The 22,644-nt window shown below is 48.4% G+C and overlaps 1 protein-coding gene across 3 annotated transcripts in view; it reads left to right on the top strand.

Annotated features, from left to right (window-relative positions):
- Positions 1-253: 253 nt before the first annotated feature.
- Positions 254-22,644, top strand: part of PRDM12 (PR/SET domain 12) — a gene marked incomplete at its 5' end in the record, with an annotated part of 28,179 nt that continues 5,788 nt past the window's right edge. The window contains 3 exons of one of the 3 annotated variants that reach the window (XM_081967575.1): positions 254-452; positions 1,591-1,737; positions 20,312-20,502. In XM_081967575.1, the coding sequence (XP_081823701.1) occupies positions 1,635-1,737; positions 20,312-20,502 (294 nt within the window). Of the gene's footprint in view, positions 453-610; positions 898-1,590; positions 1,738-14,084; positions 14,353-20,311; positions 20,503-22,644 lie in introns of those variants that run through there. The other 2 variants (XM_081967574.1, XM_081967573.1) reach the window with 2 other exon arrangements.

The following is a 22,644-nucleotide window of genomic DNA, read 5'->3' as shown; positions in this document are numbered from 1 at the left end:
ATTTTCTTTGTGGGACAAAAGGAAATCTGTTCTTCTTCCTCTGGGAAAAGGGTTAAAATGGCTGGATTTACATGGCAGAAGATGACCTGGGCCTTGCTAGAAACCATGGCTTGCTCATCTAAAGTTAACCGGCTAAGCCACAATACAGTGCCCAATAGACTCGGTTAACTGTCCTCCACCTAATGAAACAACTAGCAGAATCCAAAATGGTTTGCTTCAATTGAACCATCAAACATCAATCAAAAAAGAAATCTTGTAGAGACCTTCAGTTTCTGGGTTCTATTATTTCCCTGGACATTAGAACCGTCATGAAAAAAACAAAGAATGTTCTTCCTGCATCAACTCAGAAGCTCAGCTGGCCCAAAATTCTGCTGACCCAATTCCAACAGAGGAATGATTGCCATTTGCACCCCAATAACTAACTGGTTTGGCACGGCAACCGAACAGGACAGGTAACAGACTTCAACGGATAGTTAGGACTGTAGAAAAAACAATCACAACCAACCCGCCTCACTAACACATACGTGCTAGTCATTCCCGACTCTAGGGGGAGGTGCTCATCTCCCTTTCAAAGCCGAAGAGCCAGCGCTGTCCGAAGACGTCTCCATGGTCATGTGGCTGGCATGGCTCAACGATCGACAAGCTCAGCGTCTTAGCCACTGAGCTACCGCGTCCCTCGACGACCTTCCATTAAACACCTGTACATTGTGGAGGTCAGAAAGAGAGCTGAGAAAATGATCCGCTCACATCCTGGACATAAACTCTTTCAACTGCTCCCTGCTGGATGCCGGAACAGGGCATTGCACACCAAAACAACTAGGCATACAGATTCCCCCCCCCCCCCCCATGATATCATACTTAATTCCCACAGCACTATCTAAGAAATTTACCCGTGTCGTAAGCTGTATTGTTATTATCATCTTTCTTATCTTCTCATTTACTCCTCTTTTCTCCTTCCCTTTCCTGCTGCCTTCTCCTGCTGGTATCTTGTGATTTATCACTTGCTTTTTGTATCTTATGATTAAGGATGGTAACTATGATTTATGATCTTATGATCTGTCATTTTGTTGTTTGTATGTACACTGAGGGCTTCTGAACAGGGGACCAATTCTTTGTGTGTCCAGTCACACTTGGCCAATAAAGAATATTCTTCTATTCTATTCCATTCTATTCTATTCTAATTTTCTCCTATTCTACTCTACTCTACTATATTCTATTCTTCTCTACTCTACTCTACCCTATTCTACTCTACGCTACGCTACTCTATCCTACTCTATCCTTCTCTACTGTACCCTACCCTACCCTCTTTCTCCTGTCCCATCCTCTCCTATCCTGAGTCACTATTTGAATGGACCTCAACTCCCTGAAGCCTCAGCAACAGTCAAATGTTGGCTGAGGAATTCTGGGAGGTGAGTGTCACCTATTGGGAAGATATCCTAGAATTCCCAGAATGCTTAGCTGGAGGATTCTGGGAATGGCAAATTACTAGTCTAAAAGATGTCCAGCCAAAAAAGAAGGTTGGCCAATATATTACTTTTAACTAGTATGTTTCTTGCCAAACTGGTTAGATTTCCACTTCATCTGTTTTAGGGCTCAGAGCAGTGTGTTCCTCAACCTTGAAAACCTGAACACGTATGGACTTCAACTCCCAGCACTCCCCAGCCAGCCTCGATTCAGACAGTTCCACCCTTCTCCGCACCCATCTTCACACAAGGCCGGTTTGCCCTGTTCAAAAAGGTAGGTCTAATATTTCCTTCTCAACCTTTTCTCACGAGAGCTTCAAGCAGCGTAATGTTTTTCCCTCTAGCAATTTACATCCGCCTCTTCCTTCTTTCATCCTTGCTCCAGTCTTGGCGTACTCACGGGCCTTTTCCCGTGTAAGATTGAGAGTATCTTGGTGACGTTTATATATATATATATATATATATATATATATATTCCTTAATCGTTAAAAGCTTCTCAAGGGGCCAAAGCTTTGTACAATTTCCATCAGGTGAACTCAATTCAGTGGCAATTAATGAATGCATTTACGCCTATGAATGTCCAGAGTAGATGCAGTTTTCTACAGAGGTGTCCTTAATACCCATTATTTTTTATGATAATTGAAGTGCATTGCACATTTGGGAAAATTGCCCATTTCAAAATGAGGTTTCAGTTTTGTACATTGGTTTGAAAATCCACTCTCACACTAAACTCTCTCCACTTAGGACTATGACCATGTTGCTTGTATCTTTAAAATGTATATTGTTTCATTTGTTCCCTAGTATAATTTGATTGCTTATTAGTAACCTATGACTATCACTAAGTGTTGTATCTTATGATTCTGGATGAATGTATTTTATTTTATTTTTCTTTTACGTCCACTGAGAGTACCTGCACCAAAGACAAATTCCTTCTGTGTCCTATCACACTTGGCCAATAAAGAATTCCTATCCTATCCTATTATCTATTTTGTTCTGTTCTTTTCTGTTCTGTTCTATTCTTTATTCTATTCTATTCTAACCCTAACCCTAACCCTAACTCCCCTGCTATTTGTCAATCCCAGGCCTTGCCTGGTTGGAGATAATGCTAGAAAGGTTCGTTTTATTCTGCTAGAATTTTTAAAAAAGAAAAAAGACTAGAAATATTTTGGGGAGGGGCGAATCCTGACTTGCCTTGCCTCCCCAGATTTCATTGCAAATTCTCACTTCAGTAATTGCTTCCCCCCAAGGTTCTAAGAGATGGGTCTCTTGACTCTTAAAAATCCATTTGCCTTTCCTTTCCTCTTCCTCATATTTACTGTAATTTCTGTTAGCAAAAGCATCAGCTCCAGGGAATATAGCCGCTGGTGGTCCAGGCCTTATTTAACTCTAAAGGCTTTTTATTTGACAATACACTGATTTATTGGAATCTTATTTCCCTTCTCTGCATTTATAATTTATCAAGTGGGGAGCGGGGATTGCAATCCCATTCGCCAACGTTTCCTTCTCTTGCAATCTGGTATGCGGGTGCGTGGAAGACATTGGCTGCGTTGCCAGAATGGGCCAACATTGATTTTTGGAAGTAGACAATTCTCATCCCAATTTGCACAACTCATCTTTTGCATCCTGGGGAAATTTAATTTAGTGCCGTCCAAATAGTCTTTGGATTACGAACATAATTGGGGCCCTGAATTTCTCTCGCTAAGCAAGACGGTTGTTAAGGGAGTTGCGACCAAATTTACAAACCCTTTTTTGACCATGTCACAGTGAAGATGTTGTGCTGGTTTGAAGTGGCTTTTGTCAGTGCCGTTGCAACTTCAAATGGTCACTAAACAGGTACTGTATTTTTCGGAGTATAAGATGCTCCATGCTTGCCTTCCACGTTACCTCTGGGGAGTAAGACAGCCGAGGTACATCAATCCACTCTGCTGTGCGAATCAGCTGAGAGGAGATAGGTAAGTAAAGCAGGCAGGCCCACCTGATCGTTGGAGCGAGCCGGTTCTCCCAAACCAGTCTAAACCGGCTGAATCTCACCCCTGTAGGTAGCCCAAGGCCAGGACTTACCAATGGTCCAATGCCACACAAAGCGACTTCGTGTACTTGTCAAGAACCCATTCTTCTTCTTATTTCAGTCCGAAGTTCCCCAGCCCACGTCCCCGAGACAGTGGTTTTGGGGGCCCTCGAAGTCCCTTTCTGAGTGGTTCCTGATTCTCGGCCAATTCCGTCGCCTTGGCCAGCTGCCAGGTTGAGTTTTCAGACAATCGCCGTCTGGTGGAAGCAAACCAAGCCCAGAGGTTTGCGGCCGGCAGACGTCAAATTTTTTTCCTCGCACAATTTTGCACATATCATCATCGGGCGGCGACAATGGATGCTTAAGTATCTCGCCCGGGGCGGCCACGAAGGACGCCCACCGAGCCAAACAATGGCGTACAATGGGCCCGAGTCCTTTCCCAGAAGCCGATAATTACACCCTTCGCCTGCGTGGATGGTGTTTACACGGGAATGGCCATCCCACGGAGAAGTCGTGACTTTGGGAACAAAACAAGCTTTGCAGCAATTGAAAGCTTTGCCGGAGGATTGGCAACAGGCAGGGCTGCGTTTGCAAAACCTCCGGCATCCAGCTTTGGAAGGGGGTGCGTTGTTACTGCACAAATGACACGGTGTGGATTTTTTGCTGTCTGACGCTCAGCCCTTCAAATTCTCTACAAGTAATTAAAAAAAACAAAACATTATCAAGCAAAACAGTGGGAAGATCAATATCCTCCCCCCCCCCCCCCCCGGAAAAATATGTTTATTCTTTATAAGGTAAAGGTAAAGGTTCCCCTCGCACATCTGTGCCAGTCGTTCCTGACTCTAGGGGGTGATGGTGCTCATCTCTGTTTCAAAGCCCAAGAGCCAGCACTGCCCAAAGACATCTCTGTGACTCAATGCCGAAGGCTCACGGAACGCTGTTCCCTTCCCACCAAAGGGAGGAGAAGGGGAAAGGGAAGGAGGAAGAGGGGAAGGAAGGAGAGGAAGACAGGAGGAAGAGAGGAAAGAAAGAAGGAAAGAGGCGGAAGAAGGAGGAGAGGAAAGAAGGAAGAAATGGGAGAAGGAAGGGAGGGAGGAAGAAATGAGAGAAGGGAAGGAAGGCAGGAAGGAAGGAGAAGAAAAGGGAGGAATTTAAGGAGGGAGGGAAAGAAGGAAGGAAAGTAGGAGCAAGCGAAGGGAAAGAAGGAAGGAATTCTTTAGATGGTGAGAAAGACAATTAATAGAAATCCAGCCAGGATAAAGAGAGAGGGGGGGGGGGCGCAAAAGAATTTGCCAAAATGCCTTCCCCCCCCCTTCTCCCTCCCCATCACTACAGGGTCCGGTGCTCCTTCTAACTCACAGCCTAACTAATATCTTTTTAATGACTTCCCAACCGGAGGAGGGGGTGGGCTTTGGAGTGCGGATGAAGAGGTGCCCTAAAGCCAGGATTTCATCCCAGCAGATGTTTAAAACCACCACCCCCCTTTTCCCACCGCGCCCCCCTTGGGAGAAGGCGAAGTCGGGGGGGGGGGGGGCAGGAGACCGAAAGCGAGGCGAGAAATTGAAGCGAAAAAAGTTTAAAAAGAGTTTAAGAGGCTTTTAATCGATAGTTAAAGCTCAATTTCTCCCCCGCTCGCATTTGCAATGAGCCGCTTCTCATTGCAGCGCCGGGGAGGGGTCCCAGGCGGTGGGCTTTAGGGGGCAGGGGTTAAAACCTCGTCGGAGAGGAGCTGGGAGCTTCTTCCTCCCCTCTCCCCCCCCCCAAAAAATGCAGGCAGTCCTCAACCAATGTTTCGCTTAGCAACATACATTTTGGTCATAAATCGAGGATGACCTGTATTGACACACAAAGGAGGGAAAGTTGGGAGACCCTCCCTCTACATACAGATCTCCCCCTCTTCCAAGACACCACCCAACGCAAGACGTCTGTGGTAGTGGGTAGGCTCCCAAAAGGCCACGAACGCCACCCCTTAAGGCAACTGCACATCCATTTTCTCCACCTCGCGGGCCTACCTCAGAGGGAGGTTGGGAAGATGGCAGAAACAACACGGGGGCACCCTTCGTAGCGCCAGCCCACGCCCGTAAAAGCGCTCCCTAGACCATTTCGATTGCCCAACCTCCAGGGATGGGAGCAGCCACGATTTCTGGAGGCGCCTATACGCTTCGCTCCCCTTCTTCCTCTTCTTCCCCCAAACCCGCGTCTCTTTTGCACGCCTGTCAGGTTGGCCGCTTCCTTGCTCCTTCTCGCTTTCACACGCACGAACACGCGTACCCGTGCAACCCAGGGGCGGTCCGGCCATGTTCTAGCTAAGCCGCAGCTGCGTTCCGACAACCAGCGGGCCACGCGAGTTGGCTACCTTTCCCCCCCTCCCCCCGGGGGTTTCGTTTGGTTCTGTGTCTGGGACGAATACAAAAAGGAAGCAAAAGAAAAACAAAACCCCCTGGTGTTTTCCTCTCCTTCCTGCAATCTTTCTTTTCTCGCTCCGTCCTCCCCACCGGCTTCTGGGAACAGTCCGCTTCACACCAAGAGGCTGATCGCAGACACGAACACCCGCTTTGGTTAGTTTTAAGGCGGGTCGGTTACTTTGTGAGTTAGCCTGTTGTACTAACGCGGCTCATTTATGATGTGGTGGATGAATGAAGCGTTCCACTCTTCCCTTCTTTTTACGGAGTAGACCATTCTTTTGCTCTTTCTTTCTTTCTTTCTTTCTTTCTTTCTTTCTTTCTTTCCGAGAGGGAGGGAGGGAGGAAGGAATGAAGGAAAAGGGAGAGGGAGGAACGAAGGAAAGAAGAGAGGGAGGAAAAGGGAAGGTGGAAGGAGGGAGGGAGGGAGGGAGGAAAGAAGCAGGAGGAAGGAAGGAGCGCATTTCCCCAGCGCTCCCCTTCCCAAACCTCCCACAGCTGCTACCACTCCCCTTGGCTGAGAGCCCCAGGATGCCCTCTGCCCACATGGCTTCCACAGGAGGGGGGGGGGGGTCGGCTGGCGAAGAGAAATATTTTATTTTCATTTTAGGGCAGACCATTAAAGGCCCATCAGCTCCTCCGGACGGAGCTTCATTTGATCGCCTCTTAAGACAAAAAAAAGAAAAGAAAAGAAATAAAGGCCCCCACCCTGGCCTCTTGTCTTCCCCGGGAAATAAATGTTCAGTCGGCAGAGACATAAATCAAGCCCCCACAGCACCCCCACCCCACAATCCCTATTCACGAGGGGTGCTGAATGAGCCTCGCCAAGCACCCCCTTCTCCTCTGCCCCCCCCCCGGGATCGCCCCTTCTTCTCCTCCCAAAAAAGCAGCTGTTGCGTTAATCTCTTCCCCCCCCCTTTCACTTTTTCCCTCCCTGTGGCTCCCTGGGGCCTCCCCCCCACGTCCCTTTTCTCCCGTCGCCCCTCAGTCCCCCAACGGGCCCCCGCTCTCCCCGCAGCCTCCCCACGCCCTTGCCTTCCATCACCCATCATCCCCTCCCTCCCCCGTGTGTTTTCAAAACAGCCAACAGCCCATGGATGTCAGATCGCTCCGGCGCACCGTACATGATTGATCTGTTCCACTGTTTCCCTACTTGACATGGTTTCGGGGAGGGGTCTCTGCCTCTGAATAGGGGGGGACCTGGGCCAAATCTAAAAGCAGGGATAAAGATGTCCCCTCTCTAAAGGAGAAGGGGGGGAGGAGGGAGAGGGAAAAGGGGCTTCGGCTATTGACTCCGTGGTTACAAGAACAGCCCCCGAACAATGGGGCGATATACTTGGGGTCTCTCTATTAACATCAATGAATATTAAAGTCTTTTTGAAGGAACTATGGGACTATAGACAAGGCAAGGAGTGGGGCAACAATGGGGCCTAAAGAGAACGGCTGGTCTATTAAAGGCTATGAATATTAAAGTGGGTTTTTTTTCCTTCCCCCCCCCCATGAATTTACTTTTTAAAAACCCACAAAACTTTGGAGGAGGTGAAGGAAACACTCAAGAAATCCATATATATAAGGCAACATTAAAAATAAGAATATGGTTTTCTGCCTGCATGGTCTTCTGTGATGAAGCCGAAGGACAGAAAGAGGGAGTAGTGACCTTCCTCCCATATTTAGGCATACCAGGGGTTGTAACACAAATATATATATGTGTGTGTGTGTGTGTGTGTGTGTGTACACACACACGGGTGGAGGGATTTCAAGTTTAAAAGGAGAAGCAACTTTTTTGTTTGGCCTCTCTTGCAGGGCTGTTGTTGTGGGAGGAAACCTTCCCGAGCTTCAGATTAAGAATGGGAAGGGACTTCGGGAGGTCATCTAGTCCAACCCCCTGCTCAGAGCAGGAGGCCCTTAGAAATGCCACTCAGGCAGCCCTTATAGGAAGAAGCGTGCAATGCCCAAAGGGAATACTTGCGGATTGGTGGGTTGAGCTCAAATTGGCTGTAAAGGGACCCTCCCTTTGAACCTCACAACACCCCTGTGAGGTAGGTTGGACTGAGAGACAAGGCCTCAGAGTGCTTATTGGAGCCCCCAAGTGCTCAGATTCTGGCTTCCTCAGAGCCTTAGAGGCTGGGACCCGTCCCAAAGGTCGCTGGGCCGGGAGGGTCAACTGGTTGTGGAAGATCCGCTGTGACCTCTTTTTCGGGGCTGTGGGCGTGGCCTCATTGGGGTTTGGAATGAGGAAAGCCCAGCCCTTCCTTCTCCAGTAAAAGCCAGGACAAAAGCCCATCCAGGCTTGATTGGCACTGACTCCCTCTGTTGGCTGCAGCGGGTGGCTGCAGGGCACGAGCATCGGTGAAATACATTTCTTTGGCAAAGCTGGAGCAGGGTTTTAAAACCGAGATAAGAAACTTGCTTTCTCCACTTTTCCCAATTTGGTGAGAGAGAGAGAGTAAAGAAACATCCGAACTCCAAATCCTTAATTGAAAGCATTTGAGTGAAGTACAGTTACTGCATCAGGGCTGCTAAACTCCAAAAGGCCACCAGGGGAGAGCAGAGAGTTTGCTTCTTGCCACGGTGATCTCGGGAGCCCTAAATCGGCCCAGGAGGACAGGGAGGGTATGAAGCGTCTGCTTCCACCCACTCCTTCTCCTGGATTTCCAGAGCTTGCCTACCTTCTAGGGCAGTTATGAAGATTAAGGGACACTGAGGATTGGAGGAGAGAGAGGAGGAAACGGTGGAAGAAGGCAAGGAGAAGGTGAAAAATGAAGGAGAAGGAGGAGAGGGAGGGAGGGAGGGAGGGAGGGAGGGGGACAGGAAGAGGAAAGGGAGGAGGTGAAGAAGCACACTATCCTCTCTCAGAATGACCAGGAGAAGGAGAAAAAGGGAGAAGAAGGCAAGGAGGAGGAGAAGAGGAGGAGAAGAAGATGAGAAGTGGCGGGGAAGGAAGGAAGAGGAGGAGAAGGAAAGAGAAAAAGAAGACAAAGAGGAGGAGGAGGAGAGGAAGAAGATAGAAGAGGAAGAAGTTTGAGAGAAGAGGAGGAGGAGGAGGCGAGAAGAGGAGGGGAAGGGAGGAAGTGGAGGAGGAAAGAGAAGAAGAGGAAAGAGGAGGAGAAAATAAGCCTTGGTTTACATAGAGAGGGCTAAGGGCTTCCTTGAATTTTGGGTTGGCTCATTGTTGTCCTCCTAAATGATGGCAAAGACTTGCTGTCCTCCTCTCCCTTCCACTCCACGGGTCAGGGGGCTGCAGGCCAGCGTGGGCCCTTTGCTTGGGGCTGGAAGCCCTTTGGAGACCCCGACTGGCGTCTCCCACCAAACCCATCTTTGCCAAATCTTTTTAATTCTTTCTCAGCCTTCTTGCTGAGAGATGTTAGGGACATGGAGGTTCCATTCCCCCCCCCCCCAGTTAAAAGGTACTACATAGCCTTCCGGTCAAGAGAAAGGGGGGGGGCATCCTCTCTGTGACCCCCACGGCTGGGGATTTGAATCAATCCATTTTTCTAAGTTCAAATATTTTCAAGACAGCAATTAAGTGACTCACATGAAGTGGATCTGTTGCATGTCAGGAGGTCCCAAAGGGAATCACAGGACATCACAAAAGGGTCACGGCAACCGTCATAAATACGAGTCGGTCACCAAGAGCCTGAATTTTGATCACATGACGCCTGGGGAAGGCTGCAAAAAAGTAGTCCCTAAGTCCCCTTTTTTCCAGTGCCGTTTTAACTTTGGTCGCTAACTGAACCGTTGTAAGTCGAGGAGTACCTGCGTTGGATCAGGCAGGAAAGTCAGTGGTGATATAGGTCCCTCATACGCAGGGGTGAAAACCAGCAGATTCTGGAGATCTGGTAGTGGAAATTTTGAATAGTTCGGAGAAATTCGGCAAATGCCACCTCTGGTTGGCCCCAGAGTGGGGAAGGAATGGGGATTTTACAGTATCCTTCCCCTGCCATGGCCGCCACTCTACGCCTCCTCCTCTTCTTCTTCTGATTCTAATTCTAATTCTTCTTTTTCTTCCTCCTCCTCCTCCTCTTCAAAATGCTAAAAGTCCTTGTGATGGAGACCCCCCGGGGGGGGATGATGGCATTCAGACACCCCTTGGGTGGAAGAAATAATAACATGCTTCTGTTCGCAAAAGGCTGGAGAAGGGACGGGGAGGCCCCGAATCTCCCGGTCAACATTTCGCCTGTTGCTCAAATAGAACCTCCCCTTCTCAAGGCAGTCTATCCCTGAATACCGAACCGTGGGGAACCAAAGGGCGGATTTCCTGCTATTTTTTCTTCTTCGACCTACTCTTAACTTTGGCAGCGGAGGTCACCGGAATCCGGAGGCGCCTCTGGAATCAATTTACTCCCGAGTAAAGGGATTGCGCCCTAGCGCTCATCCTTCGCCGCCTTTCTTTCTTTCCCTCGCAGGCGGGAAGATTTTCCCTTCAAACGGACCCAGTTTTTCCCCCCCCGCCCCCCCCCCCCCGTGGTCCGTTTCTCCGGGTCTGGCGCCCGCTCGACTCTGGAAAGCGCAAAGGTCTTTTTCCCAGGCGGTTCTTGCTGGAGTTAAAAAAAAAAAAGTCCCAACCAGCCCAATCTCCCCGAAAAATAAGAATTTATGTGATAGTAGTAACAGTAGTCGTAACTTCGCAAGGCTTGACCGACGTCTGGGGTAGATTTATAGGAACGTAACGTGTGAACTCGATGAAATGTGGGAATCTTGATTGTCTGGGAAGCTCTTAGTCGCCCCCCCAAAAAAAAGAACCCCCGATGTATAAGGGAGAAGACGCCAAGGCACTGAGCCGCGTAAAAACTGGGCGAAGCTAACTAGCTTGGACTGCTATCTGGTGTAGGGTCTCCTGATTGGGCGGGGAAGAGGGTGGGGTTGGACTAGATGACCCCCAAGGTCCCTTCCAACTCTGTTATTCTCTTCGCTTTGCTGTCTAGCATGCATGAAAGAATGCCAGGTCCGCCCGTAGCCCTAAGTGGGAACGCAGGTTTGCGGGAGTCTCGGCTCGCTTCTCGTAACCTATTTCGTAAGCGTGTCGGGTCAGGCTCCCCCAATTTTCAACAAAGCGAAACGGGGCGTTCGCGGCTTCCCCGAAACGTGTGAAGCCGCGGGACTCAAGGCGCAAACGCTCTTTCCCGCTTTTCGCAGGCCGAGCGGCTTCCCCGCTCTTCTCCCCCAAGAAGCGGAAAAAAATGTGCTTGAAAATTATTATTTTTGTTTCCTTCGAGAACCTCTTTCGGTCCCTTCTCTCCGTTTCGCTTAATTTGGGCCCGGCCATCACAACGGAGGTAAAGAACGGGAGGCGGACCGCCCGGTTCACGAAGGGGGTGCACTCCAAAGGAAAATTGGGGCACTAGTGCCGATGAAGCAACCTCATTTGTGAGCGCGCCCCGTTTTATTCAGCAAAATCTGAAAATTAACTTTCTTGTTAGGGCTCGCATTTAATCCTTCGCGCCGTGTGTGTGTGTGTGTGAGAGAGAGAGAGAGAGAGTTTGTGTGTATCGTTCTTTTGTTGGGCGTAAATTTCCAGTTCCGAATTTGGTTTGCATTGTTCTCGTAACATCCCTTTCTCACCATTCCCCGTTCAAGACGATCGTATCCAGAGCTACTGAAAAAGCAGGACTCTCTTTTTAAGTTTTGACGCCACGCGTTAAGCCCGTTAGTCCGAAACAGACCGGCTGGCTTGCTTGCTTCGCAAGATAACTTTAACTTTTGGAGCGAGTTTTATTCCCCCGCAAAGCCTGGGACTAATTTTTCCTGTGTTTTGGTGTTTAGTCAAATCGGATCAACAACCCCATCTTTAGTTTAAACCTGGGATGGTAACGCGGTTGCCAATTATGTTTTCCCCCGGAACGAGCCTCTTTCGAGTTAAGGGGGGCTCATTTAGGAGTTCACCTACCAGCCTATTGTCCATTTGGGGAGGAGGAGTTGGTGGTGTTTCTTTTGAAAACGAAATCTCCTTCCCCCCCCCCTTTCTCTCTTTCACCGGGCTGTCTTAACGCGCGGCGGGAAGCTGATCAGTAAAAGCAGCTCTTTGGAGTTTTAAATTCACCTTCCCCGATGCCCCCCCCCCCATTCCTGAATAAAAATGGAAAGGGAAAACACGGGTCTTTGAAGGTAAGGCGCCCCCACCTCCCCAGAAAGGTTGAAGCCCTGGCGGTGGGCGACAAGATGTTTTAATCTTTCAAAGGAACAATAATAATAATAATAATAATAATAATAATAATAATAATAATAATAATAATAATAATAATAATAATAATAATAATAATAATAATAATAATAATAATAATAATAAGTATAAACTACCGCAGTTCTGCCCTGAACCTGCCTTTTGTATGGAGATTAAATGATCTTCCGGGAGTCTTCGTGCGACATTGAAGGCTCTTTTTGACCCTAATTTTGCCCGGAATTAAAAGACTTTCATTCCCCAGAAAGTCAAGAACCGTTTCTGAAAATTGTGGGTGTCCCCGAACTGAACAGGGGGTGGGTGTCGAGAATGAGGGGTGGGGGGAAAACCCCGACTCCATCCTTTTATAAAATCTGAATTTATTTTCCGCTTACTCTTCTGTTTCTAGCCTTTGCTTCTCGGTCTGGAAGAGACACAAAGCGCCACAGGTGCTTTAATTTGATTTTATTATTTCTTCTTCGTATTCGTATTAGTATTATTCGTTTCATTTCTCTCTCTTCTCTCCCTCTCCTGAATTGCCCTTATAATTTCCAGTCCTGTAAATTTTTTGGGGGGAGGGGCTCTTCAATCCAACATTCCGAGTTCAAAGGTGCGTTCGTGAACACCCCCCCCCCAATCCTTCGTTAGGGGCTGCTCGGCGAAGAGGGGCGCGCTCGGCCGCTTTTATAGCTCTTCCAGGATAAACGCGTTTCTTTTTCTTCTTTTTTTTCCCTCCGGGCGCGCCCTGCATCTTTTGCGCGCGCCCGCAGACCGGCCAGCGCGCCCCTGCCTTGTCCGGCGCTGAGTTGCGCCCCCCCTTTTTTGCACAAGGTCGGGGTCGGACTTTAGGGATCCCAGCCCTCCTGTCCCGAAGGAAAAGGGGCGCTGCTCAAAAAACGCACGACCCGTGCCTTCTTGGCAAAGGAAAGGGCGCAGAGGGAAGGGGGACGGATCCAAATGAATATTTGACAAAAAAATAAATCAGAAGCCCCATCACCCGCTCGTTCCTCCCTCCCACTCGAAAGCTGCTTTTTTAAAAAAAAATCGCTTTAAATCTTTTTCAGGAGAAAATTTGGAGAGAAATCGGGAATGTTGGATTGCGCCCAGCCCGCTCGGGGTGTGTGTGTAGGATCAAAGAGGGGAACCTTCGGTTGCGCGGGTGTTGCGTGGAGGCCGACTTGAAATTGGAGGGCTGGGACCAAGCCAGGCACTTGGTCTCCTTCCCATCTGGTAAAAAAACAGTAAAAATTATGAACCGATTTTCCAAAAGTCAATTTCCCTCTCTCCTTTCGCGTCAATTTCACGGCGCGCTTTTTCGCTCACCTGGCTGCTCCGCCGGAGCCGCCTCGACTTTGGACCCGCTAAAACTCGGACGAAGGTGGGAACCCAGGATAAAAGACGGGGAACCCTGGTTCTTTTGAATTCTAAAATAAATCCCACCCACCCCCAAAAACCAGAGAATTGGGAACAAGAACCCAAAGGCGTCTTGGGCTGCCCCGCGGAGGTGAGCAGGTGGGGGCGTTGGACGCGCTCCTCCGGGTGAAGCTGTCTTCTTCCAGAGCTTCTTTTCCGCCTGGTGAGTGGGTGGTTGATTGGCCGCCCCCTCCCCTTTATTTCCTCGTGTCTGCGAAGAACCTTGGTAGAGCAGGTGCCTTGGAGGGGGGCAGCCCAGTCTCCCTCGTCTGGTGGGTGGGCTCAGGCCGGCGGAGCCTCGCCTCCTCCCGCCCCCCCTCTCCTAGCCGAGCCCCCACCCCTTTCACCAAGGGGAGGGGTGCACCTCCCGCCTGTCCTCGCTCTCTGGACTTCATTCTGGGGGGAAATTCTCTCTCTCCCCCCCTCTCTCCCTCCCTCTGGGAGGAGCGGGCGTCATTAATAAGCAATTAGAAAGGTCACCCAAGCCCATATATATATACCAGCCCCGGAGTTGCGTCCCAGACTTTGCGATTTGGGACGGAGCTGGGAATCGGCTGGGGGGCCGCGCCTCCCCTCCAGCTCTCTCGGAGCCCCTTCCTTCTTTGCCCAACCTTCGCGGCTCTGCCTCGCTGGCTTTCCCCATGATGGGCTCGGTGCTGCCGGCCGAAGCGCTGGTCCTCAAAGGAGCGCTGAAGCCCCCCAGCCTCTCCCTGGCCGAGGTCATCACGTCGGATATCCTGCACAGCTTTCTCTACGGCCGCTGGAGGAACGTGCTGGGGGAGCAGCTGCTGGAGGAGAAGAGCGGAGGGGGCGGCGGGGCGGCAGCGGCCGGGGGTGGCCTGAGCGGCGGCCACGGGAACCCCAAAACGGCCTTCACGGCGGAGGTCCTGGCGCAATCCTTCTCCGGAGGTGAGTTTTCCCTTCTCTTTTCCAACTGTGGGGGGTTTTTGAGGGGGGGGGGGAGACGCTGATGGAGAACAAGACTTTGCACGTGTGAATGCTCTGATTCTTCCCGGGAACTGGGTTTGGGGGATGGCTGACACGGGTAAAGACTGCGGCATTCTGGAAGCCCACCTCTCTCTACCCCTCCTCTGGCTTCCGAGGGCTAGGATGGGGGGGGGGGTGTCGGACACTTGTGCGCTTCGCCCGGTTTGGACCTCGGTGTCCTGAGAAAGACCCCGGCTGGTGAGGGGTTCTTTCGACCCAGGAAGACGAGCCAGCCTGGACACATTCTCCTTTTTAGGAGATTTCTTTGTGTGCCACCAATGCCGCCAAATTTGTACTACAGGTACGGGTCCGAATTCCTTCTGGCATGGTGTGTACCTGCTCTTTTCTCTACACGGGTGCCTCCTGTTCTTTTTTTGTGTGGGTGGGTGGGTGGGTGGGCGTGCGTGCCGTGGGTGTAACTGGGCGCTTCAGAGGGGCCCTGGGTTTGCCACAAACCATGTGTGCAGTTATGCAGAAGTTTAAAAGAAGAGACGATTTAAAGAATTAAAATTAAAAAGCTAAAATTGACATGCCCCTGCCTTCCCCAAGCCACACCAGACCCGTGTTCACACAACCTTGAAATCCTGAATCTGCCCCCACCCTCACGGGAAACCGTCCAAAATACAGACTGCACAATGCCCCAGCAACTACTACATCATGGTTCGGTTTACAATTGAAAGCCTCATTCACACAACCACTTGACCCAGGAATGACTCATTGGAACACATTCTTGTGTGAATCCTGCCTTTTCTCTCCCTCTCGGTCTCTCTCTCTCCTTCCCCTCCCGATCAAATCCGGAGCAGCAGCTTCTTATTTACAAGATCCTCCCAGCAAATAATAATAATAATAATAATAATAATAATAATAATAATAATAATAATAATAATAATAATAATAATAATAATAATAATAATAATAATAAAGAATCGCAGATCTCTTCGGTCCTTTTTTTCCGCAGAGCCCCCAAAGCTTCATTCTTCAGCTTCTATTTAATGGCTAAAAGTTTCACCCTGTCCTGATTATGTTTAACACGGAACCAAAACTTTTCCACTCTTTTTTTAAAAATCCCCTCTCAAGATCTTTTTTTCCGCCTCTTCAAACCCGATTAGCTGAGATTGGGAGGTGCTTTTCTCCCAAGGTTTCAAAAAACATTAAAAATAAAAATAAATAAATAAATCATGCTCCTCATCATAATCCTTCTTTTGAGTGCTTTTCCCTCTCACGTTTTCCCTTCGGATCTCTTCCTGGCTTCATTATCATCATCATCATCATTATTATTATTATTATTATTATTTGCAAAAGCCCCCAGGCATTTAAAAGCTTATTAGGCGTGTAATAGCAGTTGACTGATTAAAAAAAAAAGTTTTAAATTCATTTAGTTAACTTGAGCCTGACTTTAAAGGAGTGGGAGGGGCACGTTCCCACTTAAACGGAGAACTTTTAAAAGTTGTTGGGACCATTTTCTTTTCTTCAACCTGTCTCAAGCCCTTACTCTTCATTCATCAAACCCCTGGACAAGCAATTCCTTTTCCCTCCTGCCATTTGGGATCCCCTGGTTTTTGTCCCCCCACCCCACCCCAAAAGATTACTGTTCCTTTCTTAATCTAGCGTGAAAACTCCATTCTGTTTCCTTTCAAAAGATGTCAGCCCGCTAATCTTTCCCATTTTGTCGCCAGAAATTCCTGCGCCTTTTAAAACAAGTTTCTTAGGCCATTCAGTTCTCCCCCAATGTTGGCCGACAGCATTCTCTAAAGGCTAATGAATTTAGAATTAGCCATTTTCCTTCCAAGGGTCTTGAATGAATGCGGGTCACTTTAAACAGCGTGACAAATTGCTTTATGCAATGCCGTGGCACCATTTAACCTCACACTCTTCGCTTTTTCAAGATCTCTCTCTCTCTCTCTCTCTCCCACACACTCCCCCTTTCTCCCAAGTTCTTTCTTGAGCCATCTTAACCAAGGTAGCCTTGTTGTGGTGGTGTTATTTTTAAGGTCTGGTCCTTCTTGTTCCACTTTTCCCAGGAAGAGGGGTGCCAAAATTAACATTAACACAATTAATTAATGTTAACACAATTGAGCGAGTCCAGAGGAATTTCATGGGAAGACTCCTCCGCTTCTTTGCTCACAATAGAATTCCCTTACGCCACCAGGCTTGAAATTTTGGGCTTGGACAACCTGGAACTGCGCTGCCTACGGTCTGACCTAGGTGTAGTACACAACATTATCTACCTGTCCAAATGACTACTTCAGCTTCAGCCTCAATAACACATGGGCAAGAACGACAGATACAAACTCAAGGTCAACCGCTCCAAAGTCAATGGCAGAAAATGCGACTTCAGCCACAGAGCGCGTCAACGCCTGGAATGCTCTACCTGACTCCGTTGTTACTTCCTCAAACCCCCCCACAGCTTCAAACTGTCTAGTGTGGACCTCACCCCATTCCTAAGAGGTCCGTAAGGGGGTGTGCATAAGGGCACCAGTGTGCCTTCCATCCCTGTCCTACTGTCCCCATATATTTGTACCCATTTCCTGTGTTCTTATTCCTGTTACCTTGTATATGAGTGACACACTAACTAACTAACTAACTAAAATAAATAAATAAAATGAACTGGCGCAGAGCCCCAGGTGTCCTTGGGAGAAAATAGAGGGGAAAAAATAATCTTAAGGATGCCACAGGTTGCAATCTTGCAGAAGGTACATGAAGTTGACACACGGAGTTGGGAATCGTCTGGGGTTTTTTTTTTGTTAGCTTCGAATACAGTGTGGGTGGGGATTTTCATCAAGGGGGACTTTAGATCAGTGGTGAAATTCTTTTTTTACTACCGGTTCCGTGGGCGTGGCAGGGGAAGGATACTGCAAAATCCCCATTCCCTCCTCCCCACTCTGGGACCAGCCAGAGGTGGCATTTGCCAGTTCTCCAAACTACTCAAAATTTCCGCTACCGGTTCTCCAGAACCTGCTGGATTTCACCCCGGGTTTAGATCTCTCTTAGAAAGCCCACAGAGAGAGGTAAAAAGGGGCCAAGAGTGGAGATAGAAAATTTAGGTCTGTGCAAAAAAAACGAAAAGAAAAGGAAAGTTGAACATTAATTTAAAATTCTCTTTTTTTGTTTTGTTTTGAGTTGGATAGATGCATTTGGAGAAAAGAACCTTTTTAGGAGCAACGAGGGGCTCTCAAATTCAACCTCTGATGATTGACACCCCAGGCATCTCATTAGATCCCTCGTGCAAATTCCGTCCGTTTGACCGCTTACTTTTTCAGATCTCAGCCACAGAATACTCCCACCTCGAGCGTGTATCATTTCAGGCTGCATGCGTGACCTGGCCGTAACTTCACAACAAGTCTGTCCTGTATCGTGCATTATTTCCCCCACAGGGCACACGACACACCTCAAACCATGTGCTATTCGCAAAAGAGGATGCTGTGGGGCGGATAACGATTTCAGCACCGAGTCTGCCGTGATGGAAAGATATTCAATGTAGCCTTGAAATTGTTATACTTTATTTACGCTATGTATAAGTGTCTTTTTCAGGGCAGTTTCAAAAAAGAAGAAAAGTCCTTTGAGACCCAAGGAAGTCTTGATGTTCCTCAATAATTTGCTTCCAACCGCAACATAAAATAGACTAATATTTCGATTGACTGAATTGGTTGATTGACTGATTGATTAGGTTGCTCAGAGTCGCCGGAAACTGTGACATGGGCGGCAAATAACTTTGATAATAAAGTACTCTTAGACATAGGCCTCTTGGGTGCAATCCCAAAACATCTGGACCAACTCTTGAACACCATCGGCATTGACAAAATCCCCGTCGGTCAATTGCAGAAGGCAGCTGTCTCAATAGCGGCTTACATCCTGCGACGATATTTGCAACCCCATCAAACATCCACGTCTTCCTGTCTCAGGTCCTCGGGAAGGACTCAGTAACTAGACAAAAATGCCCAATCCAGTCTGAACATCTGGCTGACTGGGCCACCAACCCTAATAACAAAAATGTGCCCTGAAATCAGTGTTCAGTTCCAAGCGTCTAGTGCACCTGATTCCCTCAATTGCTTTCTCCACCTGAGAGGCTATGATGCTAATTTTCTCTATATTATCTCAGAGAATCATAGGTTGATAGAACTATAATATCATAGTTGCATAATAATATAGAATCATAAAATCAAAGATTCATAGAACTATGAAGGTAAAGGTAGAGGTTCCCCTCGCACGTCTGTGCTAGCCGTTCCCGACTCTAGGGGGGGGGGTGCCCATCTCCATTTCAAAGCCCAAGAGCCAGCGCTGCCCGAATACAAGTCTCCGTGGTCACGTGGCCGGCGTGACTCAATGCTGAAGGCGCAGGGAACGCTGTTCCCTTCCCACCAAAGGTGGCCCCTGTTTTTTTCTACCTGCATTTTTTACATGCTTTCGGACTGCTAGGTCGGCAGAAGCTGGGACAAGTCACGGGAGCTCCCTCCGTTACGGGGCGCTGGGATTCAAACCCCCAACCTTTCTGATCGACAAGCTCAGCATCTTAGCCATTGGGCCACCACGTCCCTCTGTATGTTGGCCACATACAGGCTGCAAAACTTTGCTCCGTGTCTATTTCTACATCATGCGTAATGCTGTGGGGATTTTCTCACCTTACCTCTTGCCTCTGTTCTTACGTCAAGTGTGTAATGTAGATCCTAGGACATACAAACTCTGGATTGTCCATGTGTCCTTGACAATATCTGTGCAATTGCAAAACACAACACCTAAATGAGCTGAGGTGGACACTACAAGGGACATTGGCCTAGAATTTTCTCTAGGAAAACAGAAGTGTAAAAAGACATTGATTGATTGTTTGCCCCAAGGGCTTCACATCTACAAGTTAACCAAGAAAGATGCAAGGAGAAACCGACTGATGCTAATCCACAAATGCACCAGAGTTTTGTTTTGCTTTATTCATTAAATTTATTTGCCACGCCTTTCACCTATCAAGGGACTCTGGGCGGCTTACAAATAGTAAACAGATAGATAAGTAAACTGATCAACAATTTAAAAACTATAGACAAAACTGGAACCGAGCAGAGTTATATATTAAGAAGAGGATGAGAACAACTGACCAATTGTCATGGGCCAATTCACGTTGACCGATCTCTCTTGGCCACTGAGAAAGAGAGGACATTGTTGTGTGGCTCATTAACACAACTCCCCTGGTTGTGCAAGTTGTCTGCATCCAAAATGCATTTGAAAGAGGAGGTTTTTTTTTTTTTTTTAGGAGTCCCCAAATCTAAATCCCAACCAATTGCATTTCCCAGTTTGTGCCCCGTTGCCAAGCGGCTTATTCCCAGCCGATTCCCATCATTCTCCCCTAAACTAATATAATTCCCCCCCCTTTTTTTTAAAAAAAAGAAAACCCAGCCAGCTTCGACGGAGGATTAACTTGTCTAAATCAAGTGCCCTTTTCTTATTGTGAAGGTGCTGCTGCCCTACACAATTTAGCAATTGGGTTTTCATCGGTTAGGTGCCAACAAGGTTGTGTCTTGTTCAGCTTCAGCGCAGCCTCCTTGTGGGACACAGTTGGGAAATGATGATTTAGAATGTAGGTCAGGCTACAAACTGGGATTCCTTCATTAATGCTGGGGTGAAGCCAGTCCAGCTTTGTATGATGGGCAAATCTAGGCAATGGTGGTTAATTTGCCAAACCCTGGTTGGAGAAACCAGGGCAAAAGTGTGTTGGTTAACCCAGAGGAAGGAAGCAATTTTGGGACGTGACTTGCACTTTTGGGCGTGTTTTTGGTCCAGAATGGGATAGGGACTCCTGCTTGAGCAGGGGCTGGACTAGAAGACCTCTAAGGTCCCTTCTGTTATTCCAATGTGGTTAATCTCTCCCTCCCCTTCTGATTCTCTCGTTTGACAGAGGTCCAGAAGCTCTCCAGCCTCGTCCTGCCCTCGGAGGTCATCATCGCCCAAAGCTCTATCCCTGGGGAAGGGCTGGGCATCTTCTCCAAAACCTGGATCAAGGCCGGCACGGAGATGGGACCATTTACGGGCCGGATCATCTCTCCCGAACACGTGGACCTGTGCAAGAACAACAGCCTCATGTGGGAGGTAAAGTCAGACTCTGCGCGCACAAAGAAGGCTCACAGGCTGGGTGCTTACAGAGACACATCCTATAGGCAGCCCTCCTCTCAATTTGTATAGTGACCGTTTGCTGTGGCCCGCCAGCAGAGCTGGCAGCCGATTCGGAGAGTGAGGGGGTTGGGGAGGAACATGGGCCAGTCCTGGAGTCTAGTGAAGGCTCTGAGGAGGGCTCTGTGTCGGAAGCAGAGGGTGGGGGGATGAGGGCCGTCCGACAGGTATCAGCTGCCTTCAGAGTCAGACATCAATGAAGCAGAGGAACAGCTGGAGCCTGTTCCCAGTGTGCGCATGCGCAGAGTTGCCAGACGAAGGGAAGAGCTAAAGTACAGGGGTCAACTTGGGAGTAAAGCCACAGGTGCAGGATGAATGGCCCCTTCCATAGGGAATAAAAGAGGAGCGAAGGGGGAGTGGAGTTTGCAGGAGACCAATAGTTTGCTTCATTGCTTCTTGACTCTCCAAGACTCCTGGCCAAGTATTGCAGCTATCGGCCTGGCAGCTCTCCAAGCCAGAGAAGGTCTGTGACTGTAAATCCTCCCTTGAAAGACTTTGCTGGAGGTGAATAAGCAGAAGTCACAGTCAATTAATAAAAGGGTTTTTTGTTGGGACCAGGAGTTTGCTTCAGGCTCTCGGGAAGCCTTGGTCATAACACCTGTGATCACATGATCAACATTTGGAGGCTCGGCAACTGGCATGTATTTATGCCTGTTGCATTGTCCCCAAGTCACGCCATCCCCTTTGGCGACCTCCTGACGAGCCAAGTCAAGGCGGAAGCCGGATCGACTTAACAACTGTGTTAGTAACTTTGCAACTGCGGGGATTCACTTAACAACCGTGGCAAAAGAGGTCGTAAAATGGACACAACTCATTCAAAACCATATTGATTAGCAAAAGAAAGTTTGGACTCCATCATTGATAGTAAGTCAAGGACTACCTCAAATTCACATTTATCTTGCTCAGGAGTGGGTTTGTTGTTGTTAGTTGCGAAGTCATGTCCTACCCCTTGTGACCCCATGGACAACGTTCCTCCAGGCCTTCCTGTCCTCTCCCATCCTCTGGAGTCCATTTAAGCAAACACCGACTGCTTCATCCAGCCACCTCCTTCTCCGCCGTCCCCTTCTTCTTCTTCTGCCCTCCATCGTTCCCAGGATGAGGCTCTTCTCCAGAGAGTCCTTCTTCCTTCTCATCAGGTGGCCAAAGTCTTTGAGTTTCCTCTTCAGGATCCAGCTTTCTGAAGAGCAGTCAGGGTGGATCTCCTCTAGGACTGACCGGTTGGATGGCCTTGCAGTCCCAAGGGACTCAATGCAGGAGTCTTCTCCAGCACCAGAGTTCAAAGGCCTCCATTCTTTGGCGCTCAGCCTTCCTTATGGCCCAACCTTCACAGCCATCTGTTGCAACTGGGAAAACCGTAGCCTAGACTAGACGCCCTTGTGTTGGCAGGGTGATGTCTCTGCTTTTTAGGATGCCGTCTAGATTTGCCATCACTTTTCTCCCCAGGAGCAAGCCTCTTTTAACTTCTTGGCTACAGGGGAAGGTTGACTGGCCCCACTCTCACCACATGCTAATCCTGGTTAGTTTTAAACTTGGTTACTTTGATGTTGGGCAGGTTTTCAGAATCCGGCCTGTTTATTGGTTCATTTGTTTGTAAAATGTAATGGCCATCCCCTATTACCACACAGTAACTTTGGCCAGCTTACGACCATTTTGGCTATTTACGGTGGCTCGTTCTGCGCTCCTGCTCAAAGCAGGTAAAATCTGCAACGATGACGTCAATAAATATTAATGTTAGGTTCTGAACCCTTCAGCTGGGAGAAGAGGCTGAATTCAGGAAACCAAGCCTCTAAAACGAAACCAAGGTTAAAACCAGCCCAGCATTGCAGGCTCTGGGAATGAATCTGGCTGGTTTTTGTTACCTACCTTGAGAAAAAGGAGCTGAATGTGTGTTTTAAACTGCCATTAGAGGCATAATGCTGCCTTTCTAATTTTTTCTTTATTCAAAACTCCATAAATGAAGGCAAATGACAGCTATTCAGCCCAGGGATAAAGGAAGCTGCCTATTAAGCTCAAGGTTCTTTTTTCTTCCCCGCCTCGCACTTCACTTCATTCTGTATCAGT

This window comes from Natrix helvetica (genome assembly GCF_964273705.1).
Source record: "Natrix helvetica genome assembly, chromosome: 15".
Lineage (NCBI taxonomy): Eukaryota > Metazoa > Chordata > Lepidosauria > Squamata > Natricidae > Natrix > Natrix helvetica.
The sequence above is the reverse complement of the archived record's forward strand: the minus strand, read 5'-3'. Positions and strand labels throughout refer to the sequence as shown.